We start from the raw sequence: 23,854 nt of genomic DNA, 5'->3' as shown, positions 1-23,854 counted from the left end.
TATTTTAAATTTATAACCCTTATTTATTTCTTATTCTTAGCTTTTGTATCAATTAATGGCTTTCGTCACCCTCGGGTGTCGGCCAGCACGTGTCGGTCCTAGTATTCGAGGAATATCAGGGTCGGGGCGTGTCAAAATACAATAAATTTCAAGACGAGATTTCACAAAAAGTATATCGAATGTGGAGTGAATTTTGAGTTTCATAGAACAAATTTAACGGCTTTTTAAATGAAATGATGCCTTTTACTTTAATTCTAACTCATACGGTCTAATATATTTCCCAACAATCAAACCGGTACAATCAATAACGATTATGTATATGCATGTGCGTGTGTTAGATCATTGCTAAACAAGAACATATGAAATTTACCTCATGCAATATGCTTTCCACATCGGTTCGATTCATTTCAAAGAAAAATAGCTAGGAACTGAATACGCAAAAATCATAGAGAGCAAAAACATATGGTTTTCCTTTTCCCCTGGTACGAAATTGAAAAATGAAGTAAACTGTAAAAGTTTTAACATCGAATTTTATTTTCAAGGAAAAAGGAAAGAAAACTAGAAACAGATTTGATGATGACTATCAAATCAATCCACTACAACCAGACTCCGGTACTCTCTGCCAGAAATGGCCGCTTCTATGACATGGTCTGGGCGAATTTCTGTTGAATTGTAATATTGTCTTGGCCTAAAGATAATGGATCCAGCCCAGCACATGCTAGAGAATTCTAGCAAAGTTCAAGTTTGTGGAAGAGTCTAGAAGAATGGTGAGGATTCCACCAACATACAAGATTAGTGTAGATAATTCTAGCTTAGGAAGGTAGTGGAATTATCTAGATATCTCTAGCATGATGCTTCCATGCTTCTCAAGGTTCCATCCATGCCTATAAAAGGAGAAGGCATCCACATCATTTGAAACAACCAAGAGAGCAAGTAGTGAGAAGTGAGAAGAAGCAACAAAGCTTTTAAGAGTGTTTGAGTGTTTCCTCTTGTACTAAGTTTGTGAGTGAATAAAAATCTTGTGTAATACATTGAGTGTTCTTTCTTTCTCTTGCCTATCAATTATGCTGCATTACATTCTTCTTTGTGAGATAAACGTCTCCAAAGTAGTGAAGTCTTTTTAAGCCCCAACAAAGTGGTACCAGAGCTATGGCTAGCAACACTATGACAGCCTTCCAAATTTCAATGCTCGACAACAACAACTTCGATAATTGGAGTATCAAAATGAAGGCCCTTTTGGGAGCACACGATGTATGGGAAGTTGTGGAGAAAGGCTACACTGAGCCAGAAGATGAAGCTACTATGTCCCAACCCCAGAAGGAGAGTTTGAAAGATTCAAGAAAGAGAGACAATAAGGCTCTCTACCTCATCTACCAAGCATTAGATGACAATGGCTTTGAGAATGTCTCGAGTGCAACCTCTGCCAAGCAAGCATGGGAGAAGCTTCAAACCTTTTACAAATGAGCCGAACAAGTGAAAAAGGTTCGTCTTCAAGTACTAAGAGGTGAGTTCGAATCTCTACAAATGAAAGGGTCTGAATCAGTCTCTGATTATTTCTCAAGAGTTCTAGCCGTTTCCAATCAATTAAAAAGAAATGGAGAAAAGTTGGAAGATGTTAGAATTATGGAGAAGATACTACGTTTGTTGGACTCCAAGTTTGAGCACATTGTCGTGATGATTGAAGAAACTAAAAACTTGGAAGAAATTAGTATAAAGCAATTAATGGGTTCGCTACAAGCATATGAAGAGAAACATAAGAAAAGGCAAGGGAATGATGAGAAGCTCCTCAAGACGTATGTCCAGCCAAAGAAAAATGAAGAAAGCTTTGACAACAAGAGAAGCCAGTACGGAAGAAGTCGTGGTCGAGGTCACGGACGTGGACATGGTTGGAACTTCAACAAAAATAGCAACTACGAAAGAGGAGAAAGCTTAACAAAAGGTCGTGGAAGAGGACGCTCAAACTTGAGGTATGAAAAATCTCAAGCTCAATGCTACAATTGTCAAAAGTTTGGGCATTATGATTGGGAATGTAGAGCTCCAAGCAATAGGCCTGATGAAAAGGTCAATTATGTGAAAGAAGAGAGAAGATAATGGCGTTATGCTACTAACATGCAAGTGTTGGAAGTATGCCCACAAAGCCACTCATTTGATGTAATAGCTTTTTGGAATACTTAATGTATTAAACTTTCATATGTTTAATGGAGGGCAAAGCTTATTGTTAATCACTATTTATTGTATCATGTGTTTAAGCAATAAGAGAATCCAAGGAATGTATTTGGTCTAAGAGATAAGTGATCTAAATGAGTTAGATTAACGAGACCTTTCTCTTATGTTCATTCCTAAAACGTTCCTAGCCATAGGATTGCCAATTGGGCATTGACAATCCGCTAAGGTTAGTATGTGTTATGTTGACTCAAACGTGAATATGAACTAGTCTCAAGTCATTTGGTGTTAGACACTAAGACAAACACATAGGTGCTCGAAAGAGTAATCGAGTACACTGAACTACGATCAAAAGAGAGTTCGAACATACATGTCATGTATGAACTCTAAAGTTACAATATGCAAAGTAGTCCTTTGACCTGAGGCATCATAGATGTCTAATGGTTAGGTCATTGATCTTTGATCATGTCAAACGGCATTCCATCGGAGTGTCCACGGCATTGTTGGGGTCAAGCTATCTAGTCATGTAGGCATATGAATGCACAACAAGGGATCTCTAACCTTCCATGGTGGAAGGAGAATACTCTAAGATATGATTCTAAAGTCTTTGGCCAAAGCAAATGAATATGACTTAGGAAGTTTGTTCCAAATCATATTCAAAGGAATCATATAGGAAAGTATCACATTGGATAGTAGACATGAAACAAACTATCACTTAAACAATGTGATTAAGAGTATTGTATTAGAGAAGGACCGTATTGCATTGTAGTTGTAACTGGATAGGTTCTCCAACCAATTCTACTTAGCTTGGGTAACCATGACATACTGCTAGGTGTCACTCATGGTTTGTGGAAGCCCTAATGATTAGCAAACACTAATCATCAAAGGGAGAATTGAAATGTGGTTTCAATTCACAATCGATCGTTAAGAGTAACATCGCCCACTGCCTCGCTAATTGGAACCTAATGGATCGTACACCGAGTAAGGATGTATGTGAAGAAATTAAATGAAATGGATAAGCAATTAAATGGTTTAATTGAAGAATGGTCAAGATTAATTAATTAGTTAATTAATTTTACGAAAGGTTCGTATTGGGCTTATATGTTGGTTTTGGGTTTCGGGGCCCAAAAGCGTTTTGGTCCACAAGGCCCATTATGTTTATGTTGTATGACAACTAAAACAAAATGGGTAAATTAGCCCAATAACAAAGTAAGGCCGGCCATAAGGGTGAGGGTAGCAAACTTGGATTAATTACAAGTTTGCCACTCACTTGAAATGAAGTATAAATTCAACTTTATAACTTTGTTTTCAATTAGGGTTCTTCTTGTTGAAATTGGGTGAAACATTTTCTCTCTTTTTCTCTAAGGAGGCCGGCCACTAAGGGGAGGGACATCTAGCAATCTCTTCTTCCCTAAGTCATCCATATCATCTTCACAAGATACATCCTTGGTGAAGAGACTTAGAGACATCAAACTTTTGGTGTTTTGGAGAACCAATCCTTATTTCCTCAAATCATCAAAGGAGCACTAAAGGGAGGAAAACACAAGGAGGATCCAAGGAGCTTGGAGGTGACTTGAAGGCCCTCCACTTGGGTGAATCCCTTGTGTAAACAAGGATGAGCTTCAAGGGTAAAGAAACTCTAAATCTTTACTTCTCTTTAATGTTGTTAAAGAGTTTATTGGTTCACCATATACTAGGCTTTGAAAGTCATGGGTTTTATGAATTGTTTTTGGATGCATGCCTATTTTAAAGTGTTAATAGCTTGCATGTGTATTCAAATGTTCATACTAGTTCTTAGCTAGGACAAATTTTTTCATTCAAGTGGTATCAGAGCCTAGGCCTAGTTTATGGTGAATCCTTTTGGGTTTGGTGATTTTCATAATATGTGATTTAAATGTTGTAAATGTTACAAGCTTTGTTCTTGCTTTTGAATATATAAATTTTGCTAGAAAATTTAGCATCTCAAATGTTGTAGATGTATTTCATTCAAGCATGAATATTGGAACTAAAATTTGGTGCCATGTATTTTGGGAAATTCGGCCAAATCCAAAGGGTGATTTTTTGGGTTCATGTTTGTCTTGTTAAAATGGTTTTAAGGTGACTTTTGGAACCCCTAAGTACCCTAGGATATTAGCCCTCTTTTGAGAGGTGAAAAATTGAGTTTTGGTGAGTGAAAAACATTCATGGAGCTATTATGAGTTTTCATGGTGTTCTTCAATGTTCTTGAAGTTCTTGCCAAGAACAAAAAGGTTTGAAGTTTTGATTCTAAAGTTTAATGTTTTTCATAAAGTTTTGGTTTAATTTTGATGGTTGATGGATATTGGTGAGAAGTGATGAAATTTTTTAATGTTTTGTCATAGATCTTTTAGTTTTCTTACAAACCATCAATTTCACCAATAACTCACCCACCAAAATCAACTTGCATATTGCACATGCATGCACAACTTGCATAAAACCCTTTCACACTCATTCACACCTTCAAAAACCGGCCACCCCCTAGTGGGGGTACTTTTGGGGCCTTTTATGCAATTACATAAAGTTTTGATAATTTTGTGTTTTTGCATTTTGGCCCAAAAGTTTACGTTTTTACGTTTAGGCTTAAAAACTATAAAGGACAAATTGTTTTGATCCTTTAATGATGTTTTTACATTAATGAAATTTTGGGTTCTAGTTGAAATTACATGAAGTTGTGGACTTTTGTGTTTTTTCAAAGTGATCCCAAAAGTTTTTGTATTTGCATTATGGCCCAATTGTTGTGGTTATAGTTTCCTTTTGGCCCAAATAAAATGAGAACAAAATTGTTTTGTCTCTTTAATGAGAATTGGATTTTCATTCCATTTAGTTCCATTTAAATCAATTCTATGGATCCAAAAACCAATTGTTTAAAGTTGCTTTCTTAGTTAATGTGATTGATTAAGAAAAGGGTGATTATGAACCAAAGGCCTCGATAATTGAGCTATGTGATTGGCCGCTTTACATTATGAATGTTTGGGTTTTGGTAGTGTAGATTTGAATGTAATTTGATTAATTCAAGTTGTTGTAAATGGACATAAGTCCATCATTTGATTTGTGTTGTAAAAGGGCATAAGCCCTTATTATTATTATTTCATGTATTCCTTTTGTTTAATTGTATGCAAATGGAATAGTTGGGTCCAACGCCCAATAGGAAATAATGGTTTAATTAGATTAAACGCGTAACTAAAATCAACAACTATCTACCTTAAACCCAAGGTCCAACACAAGGCTCGTGTTGGATCAAATCAAACGGTTCATAATCATCCTAAAACCTAATATGACTATATAGTCCATATGAGGATGCAATGCATTCGTTAGTAGTTCCATATAGTCTCGCTTGTTTCAACGAAACAGTGGGAGTATTATATGCTACTAATTCATATTGACTTGGACCAATAGTTGTGATAGGCCCAAGTTCTTTTAATGTGATTAAAATGTTTTGATGTAGCCCAAAACAATTCCCTCAAAAACGAATATTAAGTTGATAAGCGAGAGATGTTTAGAATATCTCTTCGTAGGCCTTCCACCGTGGTGGGCTCCAAGCGTTTGTGACTCATGCACCGACTTCACCCTATCATGGAGAAGTACAAAGTATGTGCTTACATCCAGGAGGAGTCCATAAACATATGATGAGGTGAATGTAGGCAACGAGGATAGCCAACATCGTATCATCGTGAGGCTATTCTTGAACCCCTTCACGAACTAAGCATGGTGGGAATAACTTAAACTAAGTGCAATGGTGCCAACATCGTATCATCGTGAGGCAACATTCTCTAGAGGCCAAACGGATGGGTAATTACAAAAGTTGTAAATGAATAATGCGTTATTCTCTCATCATTATTTTTGCTAGCCAACATCGTATCATCGTGAGGTGGGCTTGGTAATGGTGAGTCTCCCATAACCCGCTAAGAGTTCAATATAACTCTCGAATTCTATTGAGGGATGTGGAATTTTCCAAAAATAGTGGGTGGTACTATTTGATTCAAAGACCCAATCAAATAGTTTTAAACAAACAATCTAATACGATTTCTGTTATGTTATGTAGTGAACGACATGCCTAAAATTATACCCACCATTATACTTGACAAAAGGGGCCTTAAGGGCCAACGTTTCCTTGCTTGGTATCGCCACATTGAGAATGTCTCAAAGGTAAAAGACATATTGTATGTGCTTAAGCAATCCCCTCCTCATGTACCTCCTACGAAATTAGCTTCAAATGAGGAGTGTCAAAACTATGTTAGACACTATGAGGATGACTTACAAGCCAAATGCTTAATCCTCACTTCACTTAGTGAGGAGCTTATGAAGCTACATAAGCACATGGACACTTCTTGTGCCATGGTTGAAAGTTTGCATAAGATGCATGACATTGAGACTAGTAATGTACGATTCTCAAATGTTTGTAGTCTAATGAATGCCAAAATGGCAAAGGGGGCATCGGTCCATAAACATGGACAAAAGATGGAAAAGATATTTAAAGATCTTAAAAGTTTAGGAACTTCCATCGATGGGAAAATGGCCCAAGACTTTTTCCTTGCATCTCTCTCGGATGATTTCACTAAGTTTATTGTAAACTATAAAGTGAATAGATTCGATCATTCTTTGAAAGAGATGATTGACATGTGCTGTAAATTTGAAAAAGGTTTCAAAAGGGACAGTGGGAGTGAGAATGCAATGATAAGGAAAAGGTTGCATAAGAAGAAGGCAAAGAAATCCAAAGGAACATGCTTTCATTGTGGAAAGGATGAACGTTGGAAGAAGAAATACATGGTGCGCATTGCGAGCCTTATGACACGAACTTTTGAAGAGACTATTTCTGTCATAGAGAATTCTTTTACAGTGAGCTCCAATTCCTGGATATTTCATTCAGGCGCTAGTCAACATATCTGTAATACGATGCAGGGACTAGTGGGGAGCAAGTCACTGAGCAATGGGAAGATGATTGTGCGAGTTGGGAACAGCACTAAAATCTCGGCAAAAGCAATAGGCACCTATATGCTTAACCTACCCTCTGGGGAAGTCCTGGAACTTAAAAATTGTTTATATTTTCCTTCATGTATAAAGAATTTGATTTCCATCTCTAAGCTTTTACGAGATGGGCACTCAGTATTGTTTGACAAAATGAGTTGCACTTTATACTTAAACGGTCGTATTATCTCTCATGGTAATATGATAGATGGACTTTTTCACCTAGAGACGAATAGTGGGATGTACTGTATTGAAAGCAGGAATACCTCAAAACCCAAACGGGCTAGAGAAGAAGTTAACCAAGAAAAGATGTGGCATCTTAAAGTTGAACATGTGAACCTTGATAAGATTCACAAGATGTCGAAAGACGGATATATCCACCCATTAGGTAATGACCAGATGGGTACTTGTGAATGTTGCTTGAAAGGGAAAATGACCAAATCTCCATTTACTGGAAAATGAGAGCGTGCCACTGAAATTCTAGGGTTAATCCACACTGACGTATGTGGACCTATGTCTACTACGTCGAGAGGAGGCTTCTCCTACTATATCACATTCACCGACGATCACTCTCGGTTTGGTTATGTGTATCTTATGAAGTACAAGTCAGAATCCTTTGAAAGGTTCAAAGAATTCAAGAATGAAGTAGATAAGCAAACTGGGAAACAGATAAAGATCCTAAGATCGGATCGAGGGGGTGAATATCTGAGTAACGAGTTCCTAGATTATCTCAAAGAGTGTGGAATAACATCACAGTGGACTCCACCGGGAACTCCACAACTCAATGGAGTTTCTTAAAGGAGAAATCGAATCTTGATGAACATGGTTCGTTCTATGATGAGTTCTGCTGATCTACCAGTAACATTCTGGGGATACGCTCTATATACAGCAGCTTACTTGCTTAATAGAGTACCTTCCAAATCAGTTTCACAAACGCCCTATGAGATATGGCATGGAAGAAAGCCAAGTCTTAAACACATTAAGATTTGGGGTTGTGAAGCATACGTCAAGAAGCTTGAAACTACTAAGCTTGAAGCGAGATCAGTAAGATGCTATTTTGTGGGATATCCTAAAGAAACTATGGGATATGAGTTCTACCATCCTGACGACCAGAAAGTCTTTGTCGCCAGAACTGCTAAGTTTCTAGAGGACGAATTCGTTCTCAAAGGAACTATAAGCAAAAAGATGGAAATTAATGAGATTAATAATGAACCACAAACAAGCACTCGACATATTGACAACCCTGTTCCTGAACCCCTAGCTCCACGTAGATCTGAACGGGTTAGTAAGCCACCTAAGAGGTATGGCTTAGACAATGACTTTGATGAATTGTACCTTCTAGGTGACAATGAAACAAAGAAGGACCCTAGAGACTACACTGAAGCAATGTCCGACATTGATTCAAAGAGATGGCAAGAGGCCATGAAATCTGAGATGGATTTCATGTATCAAAATCAGGTCTGGACTCTTGTAGACCCTCCAGAAGGTATTGTACCTGTTGGAAACAAATGGGTCTTCAAGAGGAAGATAGGCGTTGATGGGAACGTGGAGACTTATAAGGCTAGACTAGTAGCCAAGGGTTACAGGCAAAGAGAAGGGATTGACTATGAAGAAACTTTCTCTCCTGTAGCCATGATTAAGTCCATTCAGATTTTGCTTGCTATAGCTGTGTACCATGATTATGAGATCTGGCAAATGGACGTGAAGACGGCCTTTCTGAATGGCTACCTAGAGGAAGAGCTCTATATGACTCAACCCGAAGGTTTTGTGTCCAAGTCTGAAAAGACTAAGGTATGCAAGCTTCAAAGGTCCATTTATGGACTTAAGCAAGCCTCCAGGAGATGGAACATTCGTTTCGACACTGAAATCAAAACGTTTGGTTTTACTCAAAACGAAGACGACAATTGTGTTTATCAAAAAGTCGTTGGGGATGCAGTTGTATTCCTAGTGTTATATGTAGATGACATATTACTATTCGGGAATGACATTGCAATACTTTCTTCTGTAAAAGTGTGGTTGTCCAAAACCTTCCACATGAAAGATTTAGGATATGCATCTTATGTACTTGGGATAAAGCTCTATCGTGATAGATCCAGAAGAATAATTGGATTATCCCAATCAATGTACATTGATAAGGTGCTAAGTAGGTTCCAGATGGAACAATCTAAGAAATGTCTTCTTCCTATGAGACATGGAATTCACCTTTCTAAGTCCATGGGACCAAAGACTCCTGAAGAGATATGGCAAATGAGTTATATTCCTTATGATTCCGCCATAGGAAGTCTCATGTATGCCATGATATGTACAAGGCCAGATATTGCATATGCTGAGCATTACTAGTTGATATCAATCTAACCCAGGATCAGAACACTGGGCAGCTGTCAAGATGGTCCTTAAGTACTTAAGAAGAACTAAGGATATGTTCCTCGTATATGGAGGAGCGGCAGAGTTGCGAGTGGAAGGCTATACAGACGCAGATTTCCAATCTGACGTTGATGATAGAAGTTCCAACTCCGGATATGTATTCACTCTGAATGGTGGGGCTGTCAGTTGGAAGAGCAAGAAACAAAGTGTAATTGCTGATTCCACAACAGAGGCTGAATATGTCGCTGCAGCTGAAGCCGGCAAAGAAGCATTCTGGATGAAGAAGTTCATCACTGAACTTGGAGTGGTTCCAACCATTACATCACCAGTAACTTTGTACTGTGATAACAGTGGGGCGATAGCTCAAGCCAAGGAACCTAGGGCTCATCAAAAGAACAAGCATTTTGACAGGCGCTTTAATATCATAAGAAGATATGCTGCCGAGGGGAAAGTCAATATCCTCAAAGTTGCTTCAGCCGATAACGTAGCACATCCACTGACAAAGCCAATGTCTCAAATCCAGCTTGATCGTGATATGGAAAAGATGGGTATTAGATACATGGGATGATGGCTTTGAGTGCAAGTGGGAGATTGTTGGAAGTATGCCCACAAAGCCACTCATTTGATGTAATAGCTTTTTGGAATACTTAATGTATTAAACTTTTATATGTTTAATGGAGGGCAAAGCTTATTGTTAATCACTATTTATTGTATCATGTGTTTAAGCAATAAGAGAATCCAAGGAATGTATTTGGTCTAAGAGATAAGTGATCTAAATGAGTTAGATTAACGAGACATTTCTCTTATGTTCATTCCTAAAACGTTCCTAGCCATAGGATTGCCAATTGGGCATTGACAATCCGCTAAGGTTAGTATGTGTTATGTTGACTCAAACGTGAGTATGAACTAGTCTCAAGTCATTTGGTGTTGGACACTAAGACAAACACATAGGTGCTCGAAAGAGTAATCGAGTACACTGAACTACGATCAAAAGAGAGTTCGAACATACATGTCATGTATGAACTCTAAAGTTACAATATGCAAAGTAGTCCTTTGACCTGAGGCATCATAGATGTCTAATGGTTAGGTCATTGATCTTTGATCATGTCAAACGGCATTCCACCGGAGTGTCCACGGCATTGTTGGGGTCAAGCTATCTAGTCATGTAGGCATATGAATGCACAACAAGGGATCTCTAACCTTCCATGGTGGAAGGAGAATACTCTAAGATATGATTCTAAAGTCTTTGGCCAAAGCAAATGAATATGACTTAGGAAGTTTGTTCCAAATCATATTCAAAGGAATCATATAGGAAAGTATCACATTGGATAGTAGACATGAAACAAACTATCACTTAAACAATGTGATTAAGAGTATTGTATTAGAGAAGGACCGTATTGCATTGTAGTTGTAACTGGATAGGTTCTCCAACCAATTCTACTTAGCTTGGGTAACTATGACATACTGCTAGGTGTCACTCATGGTTTGTGGAAGCCCTAATGATTAGCAAACACTAATCATCAAAGGGAGAATTGAAATGTGGTTTCAATTCACAATCGATCGTTAAGAGTAACATCGCCCACTGTCTCGCTAATTGGAACCTAATGGATCGTACACCGAGTAAGGATGTATGTGAAGAAATTAAATGAAATGGATAAGCAATTAAATGGTTTAATTGAAGAATGGTCAAGATTAATTAATTAGTTAATTAATTTTACGAAAGGTTAGTATTGGGCTTATATGTTGGTTTTGGGTTTTGGGGCCCAAAAGCGGTTTGTGCCACAAGGCCCATTATGTTTATGTTGTATGACAACTAAAACAAAATGGGCAAATTAGCCCAATAACAAAGTAAGGCCGGCCATAAGGGTGAGGGTAGCAAACTTGGATTAATTACAAGTTTGCCACTCACTTGAAATGAAGTATAAATTCAACTTTATAGCTTTGTTTTCAATTAGGGTTCTTCTTGTTGAAATTGGGTGAAACATTTTCTCTCTTTTTCTCTAAGGAGGCCGGCCACTAAGGGGAGGGACATCTAGCAATCTCTTCTTCCCTAAGTCATCCATATCATCTTCACAAGATACATCCTTGGTGAAGAGACTTAGAGACATCAAACTTTTGGTGTTTTGGAGAACCAATCCTTATTTCCTCAAATCATCAAAATAGCACTAAAGGGAGGAAAACACAAGGAGGATCCAAGGAGCTTGGAGGTGACTTGAAGGCCCTCCACTTGGGTGAATCCCTTGTGTAAACAAGGATGAGCTTCAAGGGTAAAGAAACTCTAAATCTTTACTTCTCTTTAATGTTGTTAAAGAGTTTATTGGTTCACCATATACTAGGCTTTGAAAGTCATGGGTTTTATGAATTGTTTTTTGATGCATGCCTACTTTAAAGTGTTAATAGCTTGCATGTGTATTCAAATGTTCATACTAGTTCTTAGCTAGGACAAATTTTTTCCTTCAGCAAGAACAATGATGGAGACCAAAACTATACATGGTACCTTGAGACCGGCGTCAGCAACCCATGTGCGAAAGAAGAAGCATGTTTGTAGAGCTTAATGAATCGGTGAGTGGCAACGTTTCTTTTGGAGGCGAATCCAAAATACCTGTCAAAGGAAAAGGTAACATCCTTATTCCCCTGAAAAATGGCGGTCACCAATTAATTTCAAATGTCTACTACGTGCCCAATATGAAAAGCATCATTTTGAGCTTGGGTCAACTCTTAGAAAAAGGTTATGATATTCACATGAAAAAGTATAGCCTTTTTCTTAGAGATGACAAAGGAAAATTAATTGCCAAGGTGAAAATGTCAAAGAATAGAATGTTTCCTATAAATATTCAAAATGATGTTGTAAAGTGCCTCAAAACATGTTACAAAGACACATCCTGGCTTTGGCATCTTCGTTTTGGGCATCTTAACTTTGGGGGACTAAAGTTCTTATCCAAGAAGGAGATGGTGAGAGGTTTACCGTGCATCAGTCGTCCTGATCAAGTTTGCGAATGATGTTTACTTGGGAAACAGTTTAGGAAAAGCTTTCCAAAGGAGTCGACCACAAGAGCCCAGAAGCCACTCAAGCTTATTCACACTGATGTGTGCGGTCCAATAAAACCAAGCTCTTTGGGTAAAAATAATTATTTCCTTCTCTTAATTGATGATTTTTCAAGGAAAACCTGGGTATATTTCTTGAAGCAGAAATCAGAGGCCTTTGGAGCATTCAAGAAGTTCAAAGCCGCCGTAGAAAAAGAAAGTGGTTGCAAGATCAAAGCCATAAGATCTGATCGAGGATGAGAATTCACTTAAAAGGAATTTCAAGAATTCTGTGAAGGTAATGGTATTCGTCAAACTTTGACAGTTCCAAGATTCCCTCAACAAAATGGTGTGGTGGAAAGAAAAAATTGAACCATCCTCGACATGGCTCAAAGCATGCTCAAAAGCAAGAGATTGCCTAAAGAGTTATGGGCAAAAGCTGTAGCATGTGCTGTCTACCTATCCAATCGATCTCCAACAAGAAGTGTGTGGGGAAAGACTCCGCAAGAAGCATGGAGTGGAAGAATGCCAGGTATCTCTCATCTAAGAGCAAGGTTTTAAAAGTCGCTAGGCGCTAGTCGAGCGGTGGGCTGGGGCCTAGCGCCTAGGCGGCTAGGCGAGGCCTAGGCAGACTAGGCGGATTTAAGTAAATCTATCATATTTCAAGTAAATAAGTGTCTGCTTCTACTTGAAATATATATAATTTCATCATAAACTACAAAATAGAATGCATATATATATCATGAAGTATTGGAACATAATGAAAACATGTGAAATAAGGATATAATGTTTGTTCATTCAAGTATGCAACAAGTCTCTTACAATTTATTGGATAAAAACAAAATGCAAAATAAAAGTTATGTATTTTCTGTCTAAGTGAGTTGTAACCTAGGCGGGTCTAGGCGGGTGCCTAGGCGGGCTAGGCGGATGCCTAGGAGGGCTAGACGGGTGCCTAGGTGGTCTAGGCGGTGGGCTAGGGCCTAGGTATTAATCGGGGTGGTGGGCTGGGGCCTAGCGCCTAGGCGGGGATTTTTAGAACAGTGTCTAAGAGTTTTTGGAAGCATAGCCCATGTACATGTACCAGACGAGAGGAGGACGAAACTTGACGATAAAAGTGAGAAGTTCATCTTCATCGGTTATGACTCAAATTCAAAAGGCTATAAGCTGTATAATCCAAACAATGGGAAACCGGTGATTAGTCGAGACGTGACGTTCGATGAAGAAGGAGAATGGGATTTTGGCTCTCATGCAGGTGATCTTAACTTATTTCCTCAATTTGAAGAAAAGAATGAAAAAGGGATGATGGAGCAAGCAAGAAAGGTTCAACAAGAATCCACTACTCCACCTGCTTCACCAACATCAACCAATCATGGTAATTCACCAGCATCAGCATCGTCAAGTGGGAACCTAAATGAAAGAGAAGTACAACGCATAAGAAGTCTACGAGATCTCTATGAGGTAGCTGAAAGTACAACGCATAAGAAGTCTACATTTTTCTGTCTCTTTGCTGATTGTGAACCAATTGACTTCCAAGAAGTAGTGCAAGATACTAAGTGGAGGAAAGCAATGGATGAAGAAATTGAAGCAATCCATAAGAACGATACATGGGAACTCGCTATTCTTCTGAAATGACACAAAGCCATCGGAGTCAAGTGGGTGTATAAGACAAAAAAAGAATGCCAACGAAGAGGTTGAAAGATACAAGGCAAGACTAGTGGCGAAGAGCTATAGTCAAAGAGCCGGAATCGACTATGATGAGATATTTGCACCCGTTGCTCGGTTGGAAACTATACAATTACTAATTTCTTTGGCATCTCAAAACAAATGGAAGATTCAACAAATGGATGTGAAGTCCGCTTTCTTAAATTGAGTCTTTGAAGAAGAAGTCTACATTTAGCAACCATCAGGCTATGAAATCAAAGGGCATGAAGATAAAGTTCTGAAGCTGAAGAAAGGCCTCTATGGGTTAAAATAAGCGCCACGAGCATGGAATAGTCGCATTGACAAGTACTTCCAAGGAAACAACTTCATCAAGTGCCCTCATGAACATGCTCTCTATGTCAAAGTCAAGGATGAAGATATTCTAATTGTGTGCTTATATGTGGATGATCTAATCTTCACTAGAAGTAATCCAAGCATGTATGAAGAGTTCAAGAGAGTGATGACCAAAGAATTCGAGATGACCGACATCAGGCTGATGGCATACTACCTAGGCATTGAAGTCAAGCAGAACGAAGAAGGCATTTTCATCTCCCAAGAAAGCTACACAGAGGAGATACTAAAAAAGTTCAAAATGGATGATTGCAAGCCTATAAGCACACCAGTGGAATGCGGAGTTAAACTAACCAAGCATGATGAAGGAGAAAGTGTAGATCCAACATTTTTAAGAGTTTAGTTAGAAGCTTGAGCTACTTGACTTGCACAAGACCAGATATTCTCTATGCCGTCAGATTAGTCAGTCGCTACGTGGAGAATCCCACAACTACACACTTGAAGACCGCCAAAAGAATTCTTCGATACCTTAAAGGTATTGTTAACTTTGGCTTGTTTTATTCAAGTTCTGATAACTACAAACTTGTTGGGTATAACGACAGTGATTGGGCAGGAGATTTCGATGATAGAAAAAGCACTACTAGTTTTGTGTTCTTCATGGGAGACACTGCATTCACATGGATGTCAAAAAAGCAACCGATTGTCACTCTCTCTACCTGCGAAGATGAATACGTAGCTGCTACCTCATGTGTCTGTCCTACAATCTGGCTGAGAAACTTGCTGAAAGAATATGCCATAAGAAGAGCCAACAGAGATTTATGTCGACAACAAGTCTACAATAGCTCTAGCAAAGAATCCAATATTCAATGACAGGAGCAAACACATAGATACTTGCTATCATTACATAAGAAAGTGTATTGCAAGAAAGGATGTGCAAGTGGAATATGTGAAGTCTCAAGACCAAGTCGCCGAAATATTCACCAAGCCACTCAAACAAAAAGACTTTGTCAGATTGAGGAACTCAATCGGTGTCACAAGACAAGATTAAAGGGGATGTTGAATTCTAATCTTGTATTGGCCCAAAGATAATGGATCCAGCCCATGCACAAAGAAAGATCCATGCACACGCTAGAGAATTCTAGCAAAGTTCAAGTTGGTGGAAGAGTCTAGAAGAATGGTAAGGATTCCACCAACATACAAGATTAGTGTAGATAATTCTATCTTAGGAAGGTAGTGGAATTATCTAGATATCTCTAGCATGATGCTTCCATGCTTCTCCAAGGTTCCATCCATGCCTATAAAAGGAGAAGGCATCCACACCATTTGAAACAACCAAGAGAACAAGTAGTGAGAAGTGAGAAGAAGCAACAAAGCTTCTAAGAGTGTTTGAGTGTTTCCTTTTGTACTAAGTTTGTGAGTGAATAAAAATCTTGTGTAATACATTGAGTGTTCTTTCTTTCTCTTGCCTATCAATTCCGCTGCATTACATTCTTCTTTGTGAGAAAAACGTCTCCAAAGTAGTGAAGTCTTTTTAAGCCTCAACAATTTCCCCGTCATTATCTATGAACAACTTGAGCATATTCTTGGAGAAGCCACTCACCAGCGCCACCCCCAGCTCCGTCTCCAACACGGGCGTAGAACTTGAGTGTCTAAGATTCCAAAAGACTATCTATGGCACCACATCTTCATACCCCTTCTCCTTAAACTTCATCTGTATTGCCTCATAATCCGTCTCCCACTTATAATGTGGTGAAGACATGGAATAATGTCGTGAAGCCATATCAAACTCCATGTCACTAAACACAAAAATCCTTTTTATCATATGTTCTGGCCTCAAATTCCCATTCACAGCCACTTCGAGAAGCCAATCAAAGACTTTTTGAAAATTAGTGTTCATTCCCCAATCCATATTCCTCACAAACTCACACTTAGACCGAAGGTCATCGCCTTGTATTAAATGCAGCTGAGGCCGCTCACTGAAAGTGATCACTTTCCCCTTCCATGGCTTTTCACTCAATTCAGACACCAGAAGCCCCAAGGCCACCGACACATCCATGGGTGTTCCGGACATACTTAACGATATGTCACATACAGCCATGCAATTCCTTATTTTCCCGTGCTCTAACATGTCATCCACCATTCTCTTCCACTGAAGCTCAGCCATTTTTCCACCAAGATCTCCCTCCCCTAAAGAATGTATGATCTGGTGAGGAAGCAATGCACCCGCCACAATCTTGGATGTTCCTGCCTCTACATCCTCCAAGTACTTCTCAAACCTCACTTTATCATGCAACAAAAAGATCTCTTTGTAAAGAGTTATCGCCACAGAGGCCACTCGATTGTATGGAAGGGGGCTCATCTGGTTGAAGCTCATATAAACCTCGGGTAACTGCATGGCCTTCCTCAACGACACCAAAGCCTCATTCCTCAGCCGGTCTCTCACTCTGTATGTGTAATGTTCATCCTCAATCATTTGATATCATGTGTACAATTCTTTGGGGAAGACCTTCATCGCAATGCTTTCACACAGCAATGTGGTGCAGTCATAGGAGGAGTCGAGGGAAGGGCACCACTTGGCCGCCAGAGTGAAGTGATGACTCTTTTTAGAGGACTTTAAATTTGCAATATCGTAATTCAAACACTTGGCAAAAACATCCGAAACTCGCTCGTGTAAAAATCAATAATCCGGATCACTTTGGTACCTTTCAAAAGCCTTCTTGGTCTGGGCGATGAACCTCTCTCTCCTCAAAGCGCTTGCTTTTGCCTTTTCCAATTTCCCCCTCTCCAAATCCTTCATCACCCGAACCTCTGTGGGTGTGTTTGTTTGAGCTCGCTAGCTTGGACTGGACTAACTGTCACTGTAATCCTGTGTTTGTTGCACACAGGGACTAGCGTTAATGAGACTCGCCTACACTAACCCCGACTAAACGATTCGCTAGAGGGGCTTCGCGAGGCCCCCCAAAATCGGGCAAACTGCTAAGACCACCTCTGTCCGCTTTGCCTCTCCTCACTTCGCCCCTCTCATCTGCTTCTTCCTCGCTTCCACAACCATTTTCAAACCCATATCCCGCAAAATTCAAAACAAAAAAAATATGCAGTCGTTCCATTTTTCAAATCCAGATCCAACCTGCAAAACCGAACCCAGAAACCTATAAAACACACACACACACACACACACACACACACAAAATCTGCAGTGGGTATAAGCTTAAATCAACGATGGGATTGACTGAAGGAAAACCAAACCCAGAAAACATGAAACTCCCTGATTGCAAACCTTCTCCATCTCCCACCTTCGAGGCAATCACATTGCACCCCAACCCCAACTCCTAATTTTTCACTTTATTTCTTGCTATGTGGTTTGATTTTGAAGGTTTGCAGTAGATTATGAAGTTGTGAGAGGAAGTGCAGAGGGAGGGAGGGAGGGAGAGAGAGTCGGACAGGATAAGGAAAAGGGAAGAGACGGGAGAAAAAGAAGGAAATAGTTTGACCAAAATAGGGAGATTCTAGAAAACGAAAAAAGTAAAAAATAAAAAGTGAATTAATTTTTATTATTTTTATTATTCTGTTTTTTAGTCCGACACTGCACCAAACGCTTCACTAAGTTAGTCCAGCTTAGTCCCTGCAGCTAGTCCAGTCCGAGACAGTCCGGTGCAACAAACGCACCCCGCAGGTTCTATGCCGGCTCTTTTTTTTCCAACTTCACCTCTTTTACCCTGTTTAGGACCTGTATCATCACATTCATAGTTGTGGGAGCTACGCTTACTGATTGTTTTTTTCTGTAACCACTCGGCCTTGTGGTTTCCCATCACCTCCTGGCCTTCTACAAGGCGGTAGAGAATCTCAGGGAGGTCTTTAAAGAAGCCGATTTGGGCGACAGACGTGGTGTTGCACGCTAAGGTTTTGGGGTGGTTCTGGTGGAGCCAAAACGTTGCCTTGTAAAACCCCTCCTTGTCGGATTTTCCAGTGCCACGTATGCCCTGAAGGTTGCAGATGAGTTTAAGGGTGGTTAGGGCATTGTGTGACCAGGCCAGTGGGAGTTGTTTATTCACATAAGAAGCAGGCATGTCGGGTACGACGTGGAAGAAGAAATCAAGGCAAGGGTTACTGGAGGACAAGAAGGTGGGGGAGTTATTCTCAATCAAGCCCATTAGGGGTCTTGGCCGAGTCGGCTGAATCATAGTATGGTTGAAATTGGCAACCATGAGGTTGGTGAAGAGATTGCCAGAAGAGGACGGTTGGGGCTGAGGTGGCGGCGGCGTCATGGAAAGTCTAATCTCTAGAGGGCTGAGAAGAGTAGTAGGAGCCGTTCTTGTGAGGATTTGTGAAAGGTTGACATTTTGGTTTTGGCACCTCAATCCCTTCCTTTGGAAGTCGTGCCCAAAGAGAAATAGACTAGAATAGAGCGCGAAGGCCATTACTCTAAAGAATACTTGAAATCGACTTCCTCTTCTGGATGACGAAGGTTGGTTTCACCTGTACTTATCGATGAATCTTTATGTGATTGATCAAGAGCTTTGAGAACTTACATGATTGAATTAGGGTTTAGTATATCACGGAGTATGGGGGGATTTGATGATATGCCTTTTTATTATGTACAAGTTTGAATACTTGGGCAACAAGGATTCTTTTTTAAATATGATACGCCTATTTCCTTCTATTTTTTTTGAGTTTAAATCTTTCAATAAATCCCTAATTATAAAAAAATAAAATAAAATAAAACTAAACTGAAAGAGAAGCCATCGTTTTTAATAACGATAAAATTGTAAATTAATAATCTTAAAAATCAAACTGAAAAATGAGAAGATAAATAGAGTGTATTCTTCATCCACTCGTCCATGCACCCCATGAAAAATGGTGAAAACGTTTCAAAGAAAAAGATAAACAATGAAAACATAAGCAATGGTGGAGTCAAAGTTCTATGTTAGGGAGGATCCTTCTTATACGTACGAAAACAAAAATTGGACTTAATAACATGAGGAATCGAAGCAATCTTCACAAAATTGAAAGACCTATCAAAATTATCAAAGAGAATCAAAAGAATTCTGCAATACAACTTAATGGGATGTAGGTAGTACCGTAGCAGGGTAACCACTAAAAATTTTAAAAAGATAGAACATACAAAAAAGTTCTAAACGTGTGGCCAATTCCCTTAAGTATATGCAAGGTCCCTTAACTTTTCAATGCACTTTACATCCTTACACGCCCTAAGTGTGTGGTAACACGCCGACACTGAAGCCAAACACATGGACAAAATATATTGGGTGACCTGGAGCGTGTGTGGCCATTAGACGTCACACATGACAACCCTGTTCTAATACTATTACGAAGTTGAAATTTCACCCCAAAATCAATTGGCAACAGAAAGATAACACTCCCCATCCTAACACGGATTAGCGAAGCAATACCATCACGATCTACAAGAATAGTTGACCCGAAGAAAAATCTAATAGAATATAAAAAGTCAACTACTGTGATTGGCAACTCCTCTCACTTCAACCATCTTAGGAAATTCAGTCAACTTGATCTTCTAGTTAATTGTTTAGGTGTGTACACAGCTCATATACAAGCAAATGGCTCCTTGCGGCTTTCAATCAGGCCAAAAAGAAGAAAACAGAGAAACAACATAGTACATTACAACACAATAAACTGGTAATTTGAAACTGAATACCAACAGCTCTATAGCACAAGCTAATTTCAGGTCTAATTAGTACTCATCTACCATGCATGGCTTTGAGATTAGTTCTTCAGTTAGTGACCATACTAGTACTTGCCCTGACCACCTCCAAAAGGGTCCTAGCCGGTGATCGGACATCCTTTCCAACTTCATAGTTCCACCAAACAACACAGCTTAACTTTTGTTCATTGTTAGTGGTTCCTTGGAAGTAGGGTTCATGGAAACGAAATACATTCTATACACTCAAAAGCTTAGAGTTGGAAACCTACTTGTGATTCCTAAGGGATTAGTTCATTATCAGCATAACCCAGATGTTCAATTACCAGCCTACGCCATTCCAGCATTTGGAAGTGAAATGCTGACGGAGTTTCAGTGCCAGTGTTGACGGTTGCCACTGGAATTGACGATGCGATCCTTGCCAAATCATTTAGGACTGAAGTTGGTACCATTGAGAAGATCAAGTCTGGTCTCACCACTCAAATGATAGGTTAATTCTGTCATCTATACTAGTCTGTTCAAGCCTGCTTCTAATGTATATGACAAAGTCAATCAAATGCAGCTTTCCGTATTAAGTTTCTGTCTAATCAGATTGTTTCTTAATCTCTACCTACTGCAATATCCGTCGACGTGCTAGACTGTAAGACAACTCTGTTCTGTGTATTGTAGAACTAATAGATATAAAACTATACTCGGTGCATTAAACACTTGACTGAATGACAACAAAAGCCGTCGAAAACATCTTGCATTTGCTTACCTTCCCTTGGACATCACTTGGTTGTTGGAAACTTGAACAAAGAATGGTCATTTTCTTCAAATTCTGGGCATACTCAAGAACATATCTTGCAAGCTCAATTTCATTTGACGCATCAGAGAGCTTTATGGTTACCGCCACAAGCTGATAAACAAAATCAAGGTTTTGCGATTTCCAGTATACCATATCAAACCCAGATGACTGAAAAGCCACATGGAAACCAGCAATCATTACCAAATAATATCATATGGAAAAATGGATAACTACTTTATAAACTGATGATGATTTACAATGCACCCAATTGAAGAAATTGCGACAGGATATAGAAGAGAGGGGGGAAGAGGAGAGGAGAGAATTGAGAGTTAACACCAACTTTTTCACTTACCATAGGATTGGTTTCCCGTCTTCCTCGTCCACTTTCTATGTTCAAGGTATTCAAACTAGGGACTCCTCTAAGAAGAGAGACCACTGCTGTAACTAGTTCATTATTCAAGCTCCTCAAATGCAAACCCAAATAACGTATATCATCTAATGGTGCTGGCCTGGAGCCTTCCGTGAACAGAACCTGCAAATATTCAAGCGAAGAATCTCGAGTAGAAAAAGGAGAAGAGGCCAAACACAAAGAGAGAAGAAAACAAGTAAAAGAATCCTATTAAATGCTATACATACTTAGAATAACACCAGAAATCCAGATTAATTAGCATTAATTAGTCACACATTCAAACACTCATGTTTCTGAAGTCACTACATACGCTAGAGTTTGACCAAAAGGTTATAGACCGTAAAGGCTATGTCCATTTACCTGAATGGTCTCCTCATTCAGAATAAGAACTTTAGCCCTGCACACACTGCAAAGAACCTCATATAAATTGTCATAGCCATTTACCTCAGGCTTCAGAAAAATCTGAGCTTTTTCTAAACTCATGAATTCTCCTAGACTTTGGCTATTCAACAATTTGCCTTCCCATCTCAACTTTCTAAGATTGGGGGCAAAGATTTTTAACGAGCGGCTTTTAGATGAAGTACCAAATGTCCAATCTAATCATATTTCTTCAAGTTTTTTACCACATAGGTTAAGATGGAAGAGGACAGTCGAAGCCAACTTAAATGATTCAAAAGACAAGCTTTCAATGGTGATACTCTCCATCCCATTAATGTGAAAAAGTTCGATTTCCTTAGTGCATTTGCAGGCACATGAGATCCATTTGCAAAATCTCTCATCTACTATTCGAACAAAAATCAACTTCAAGTAATGGAGATTGCACGAAAAAGATAAGGAGGGTGCTAGAAGAATCATATTAAAACATTGCACTGATAGAGACTGTAAAGAATCAGAACGCAAAGTGCAAGACAGCAACGCAAATGTGACGGTACCCTTTGCTGAGAAATCAAGGTGCAGCTCCTCAACGTTGCACCTTACTGCACTGTTAATCCACGTGATGATCCGAAAACGCTCATCAGAGAGCTTAATTAAAGTTTGGCTACTAAAGGACTTCCAACAAATGGAAAAGCGCTGCATCTTATTGTGACCGCGATGAATCAAGTACCTATCCAAAGAACTCATCAACTCTACGCGCTTCTGGTTGGTTTTTACAACAGCATCGAAATTCACTGAGGGGACTGATAGATAAAATTTTAAGCATCCTTTGGACACAGTACCAACTTGCACGAGGTCTTTGAAATGGAGAAAGGAAAGAACATGATAAGCAACTTTTTCTGGAAAATTACTGAATCTCTGTTATACCCTCACCAGAATCTCCATGAGCGTGACAACGACTCGTACTTGACTGAAACTTCTTGCTTAGCATGATGATCTATTCCTTTTCGATATAGGACTGTTGGAAGCGGAGGCGGTGCAGCGACAAAGAATATGTTTCACCTGCAACGTTAAAAGGACACAACCAACCTTCACCAAGTTTATACTAAAAAAAAAGGCAACCCCAAAACATCAAAACTCCCCGCTTTGCGAGAGTCGGGGAGAACGTCTATCTACGCAGTCTTTCCTTGTTTTGCAAATACGCTGCTTTCAAGACTCGAGGTCACAAAAGAGCAACATTTACATTGCGCCAAGGCTCGCCCTCCAGACAAGGGAATGACAAGCCAGAAAGGTAATAGAATTGATGAAGTATTTAGAATTGATAATCCATCCAATTGAACAGTTAAGTGAAACACCAAAGAAGAGTATTTCAGAGCACCAAATTTTCACCCTGACAGGATATTTGTGATTACTTCAAGTTCAGGATATGAACTGACCGATTTAGGATATGAATATTACACAATTTTACAGAAGTGTTGTAATGCAGAAGCAAACAACTAATAAACTGTTAGAAAATTTCTAATCAGACAATTAATTTAGGGAAGATTGGCAGTTAGGGTTTTGGGTGAGATCATACCTCAATCTCAATGGATGTCGAGGGGAGGCGAGAAGATTTCAGCTCCTGCTAGCTCCGACTTTAAAGAGCGGAGGAGATGAAGAGTCGAAGCGGAGGAGATGGAGAGCTTTGAGATTTGAGAAGTGAGAGCGGACGAGATGATGAGTCGAAGCGGGAAAGATAATGAGACAAGTGAGAGAAGTTATAACTGTCAACCTTTTTCCTTTCTATTATGTTCACTAATTAATAAAACATTCATATTCAATTAAAATACTATGAAATTATCAATTTAACTCTCTAATTAAAACAGAACGTGAATAAAAAATATAGAACAAAAATATAATTTCACACAACTAAATGTAATTTCACACAACTAAATGTAATTTCATAAATATGGGGCAGAACATAGAAGAAAACGGACAAAAAAAAAAAGGAAAGTAAGGTGTTATAAGATTGAACTTGAAGTTTGGCAAACCTGAACACGGCAAAAACCCGCATGAACTGAGTCAAACCCAAACCCGAATTGTT

General features: G+C 39.2%; 2 protein-coding genes and 1 pseudogene across 7 annotated transcripts in view; 1 reads left to right on the top strand and 2 right to left on the bottom strand.

Moving 5' to 3' along the window:
* The window catches only part of LOC126610412 (F-box/FBD/LRR-repeat protein At5g22700-like), a 40,628-nt gene extending 19,853 nt beyond the window's left edge, over positions 1-20,775 (top strand). For 3 of the 5 annotated variants that reach the window (XR_007618517.1, XR_007618518.1, XR_007618519.1), the window contains one exon: positions 20,530-20,775. The gene's annotated coding sequence lies outside the window, so the exon portion shown is untranslated. Of the gene's footprint in view, positions 1-20,486 lie in introns of all 5 variants that reach the window. The other 2 variants (XR_007618514.1, XR_007618516.1) reach the window with 2 other exon arrangements.
* Positions 589-18,944, bottom strand: LOC126603167 (uncharacterized; annotated as a pseudogene).
* On the bottom strand, positions 20,749-23,527 carry LOC126610440 (uncharacterized). Of its 2 annotated transcripts, none has more exons than XM_050278493.1 (3): positions 21,757-23,527; positions 21,340-21,519; positions 20,749-21,155 (listed from the first exon to the last, which is right to left on the bottom strand). In XM_050278493.1, exons 1-3 carry the CDS (start codon positions 21,877-21,879, stop codon positions 20,901-20,903), a joined length of 558 nt encoding a protein of 185 aa, XP_050134450.1. In that variant the 5' UTR covers positions 21,880-23,527; the 3' UTR covers positions 20,749-20,900. The 2 variants fall into 2 exon arrangements, with proteins under 2 accessions (XP_050134450.1, XP_050134455.1); XM_050278498.1 differs by having other exon boundaries at positions 20,749-21,098.
* Positions 23,528-23,854: the final 327 nt, after the last annotated feature.

The sequence above is a fragment of the Malus sylvestris genome, chromosome 2 (assembly GCF_916048215.2).
Source record: "Malus sylvestris chromosome 2, drMalSylv7.2, whole genome shotgun sequence".
NCBI lineage: Eukaryota > Viridiplantae > Streptophyta > Magnoliopsida > Rosales > Rosaceae > Malus > Malus sylvestris.
The sequence above is the reverse complement of the archived record's forward strand: the minus strand, read 5'-3'. Positions and strand labels throughout refer to the sequence as shown.

Bases quoted from the DNA above. Each gene is read 5' to 3' on its own strand.
- LOC126610440 (XM_050278493.1), bottom strand. From the start codon at position 21,879: ATGAGTTTAGAAAAAGCTCAGATTTTTCTGAAGCCTGAGGTAAATGGC. The intron at 21,520-21,756 runs GTAAATGGACAT...GAATATTTGCAG, and splicing joins TGAATGAGGAGACCATTCAG to GTTCTGTTCACGGAAGGCTC. The intron at 21,156-21,339 runs GTAAGTGAAAAA...GTGGCTTTTCAG, and splicing joins GACGGGAAACCAATCCTATG to TCATCTGGGTTTGATATGGT.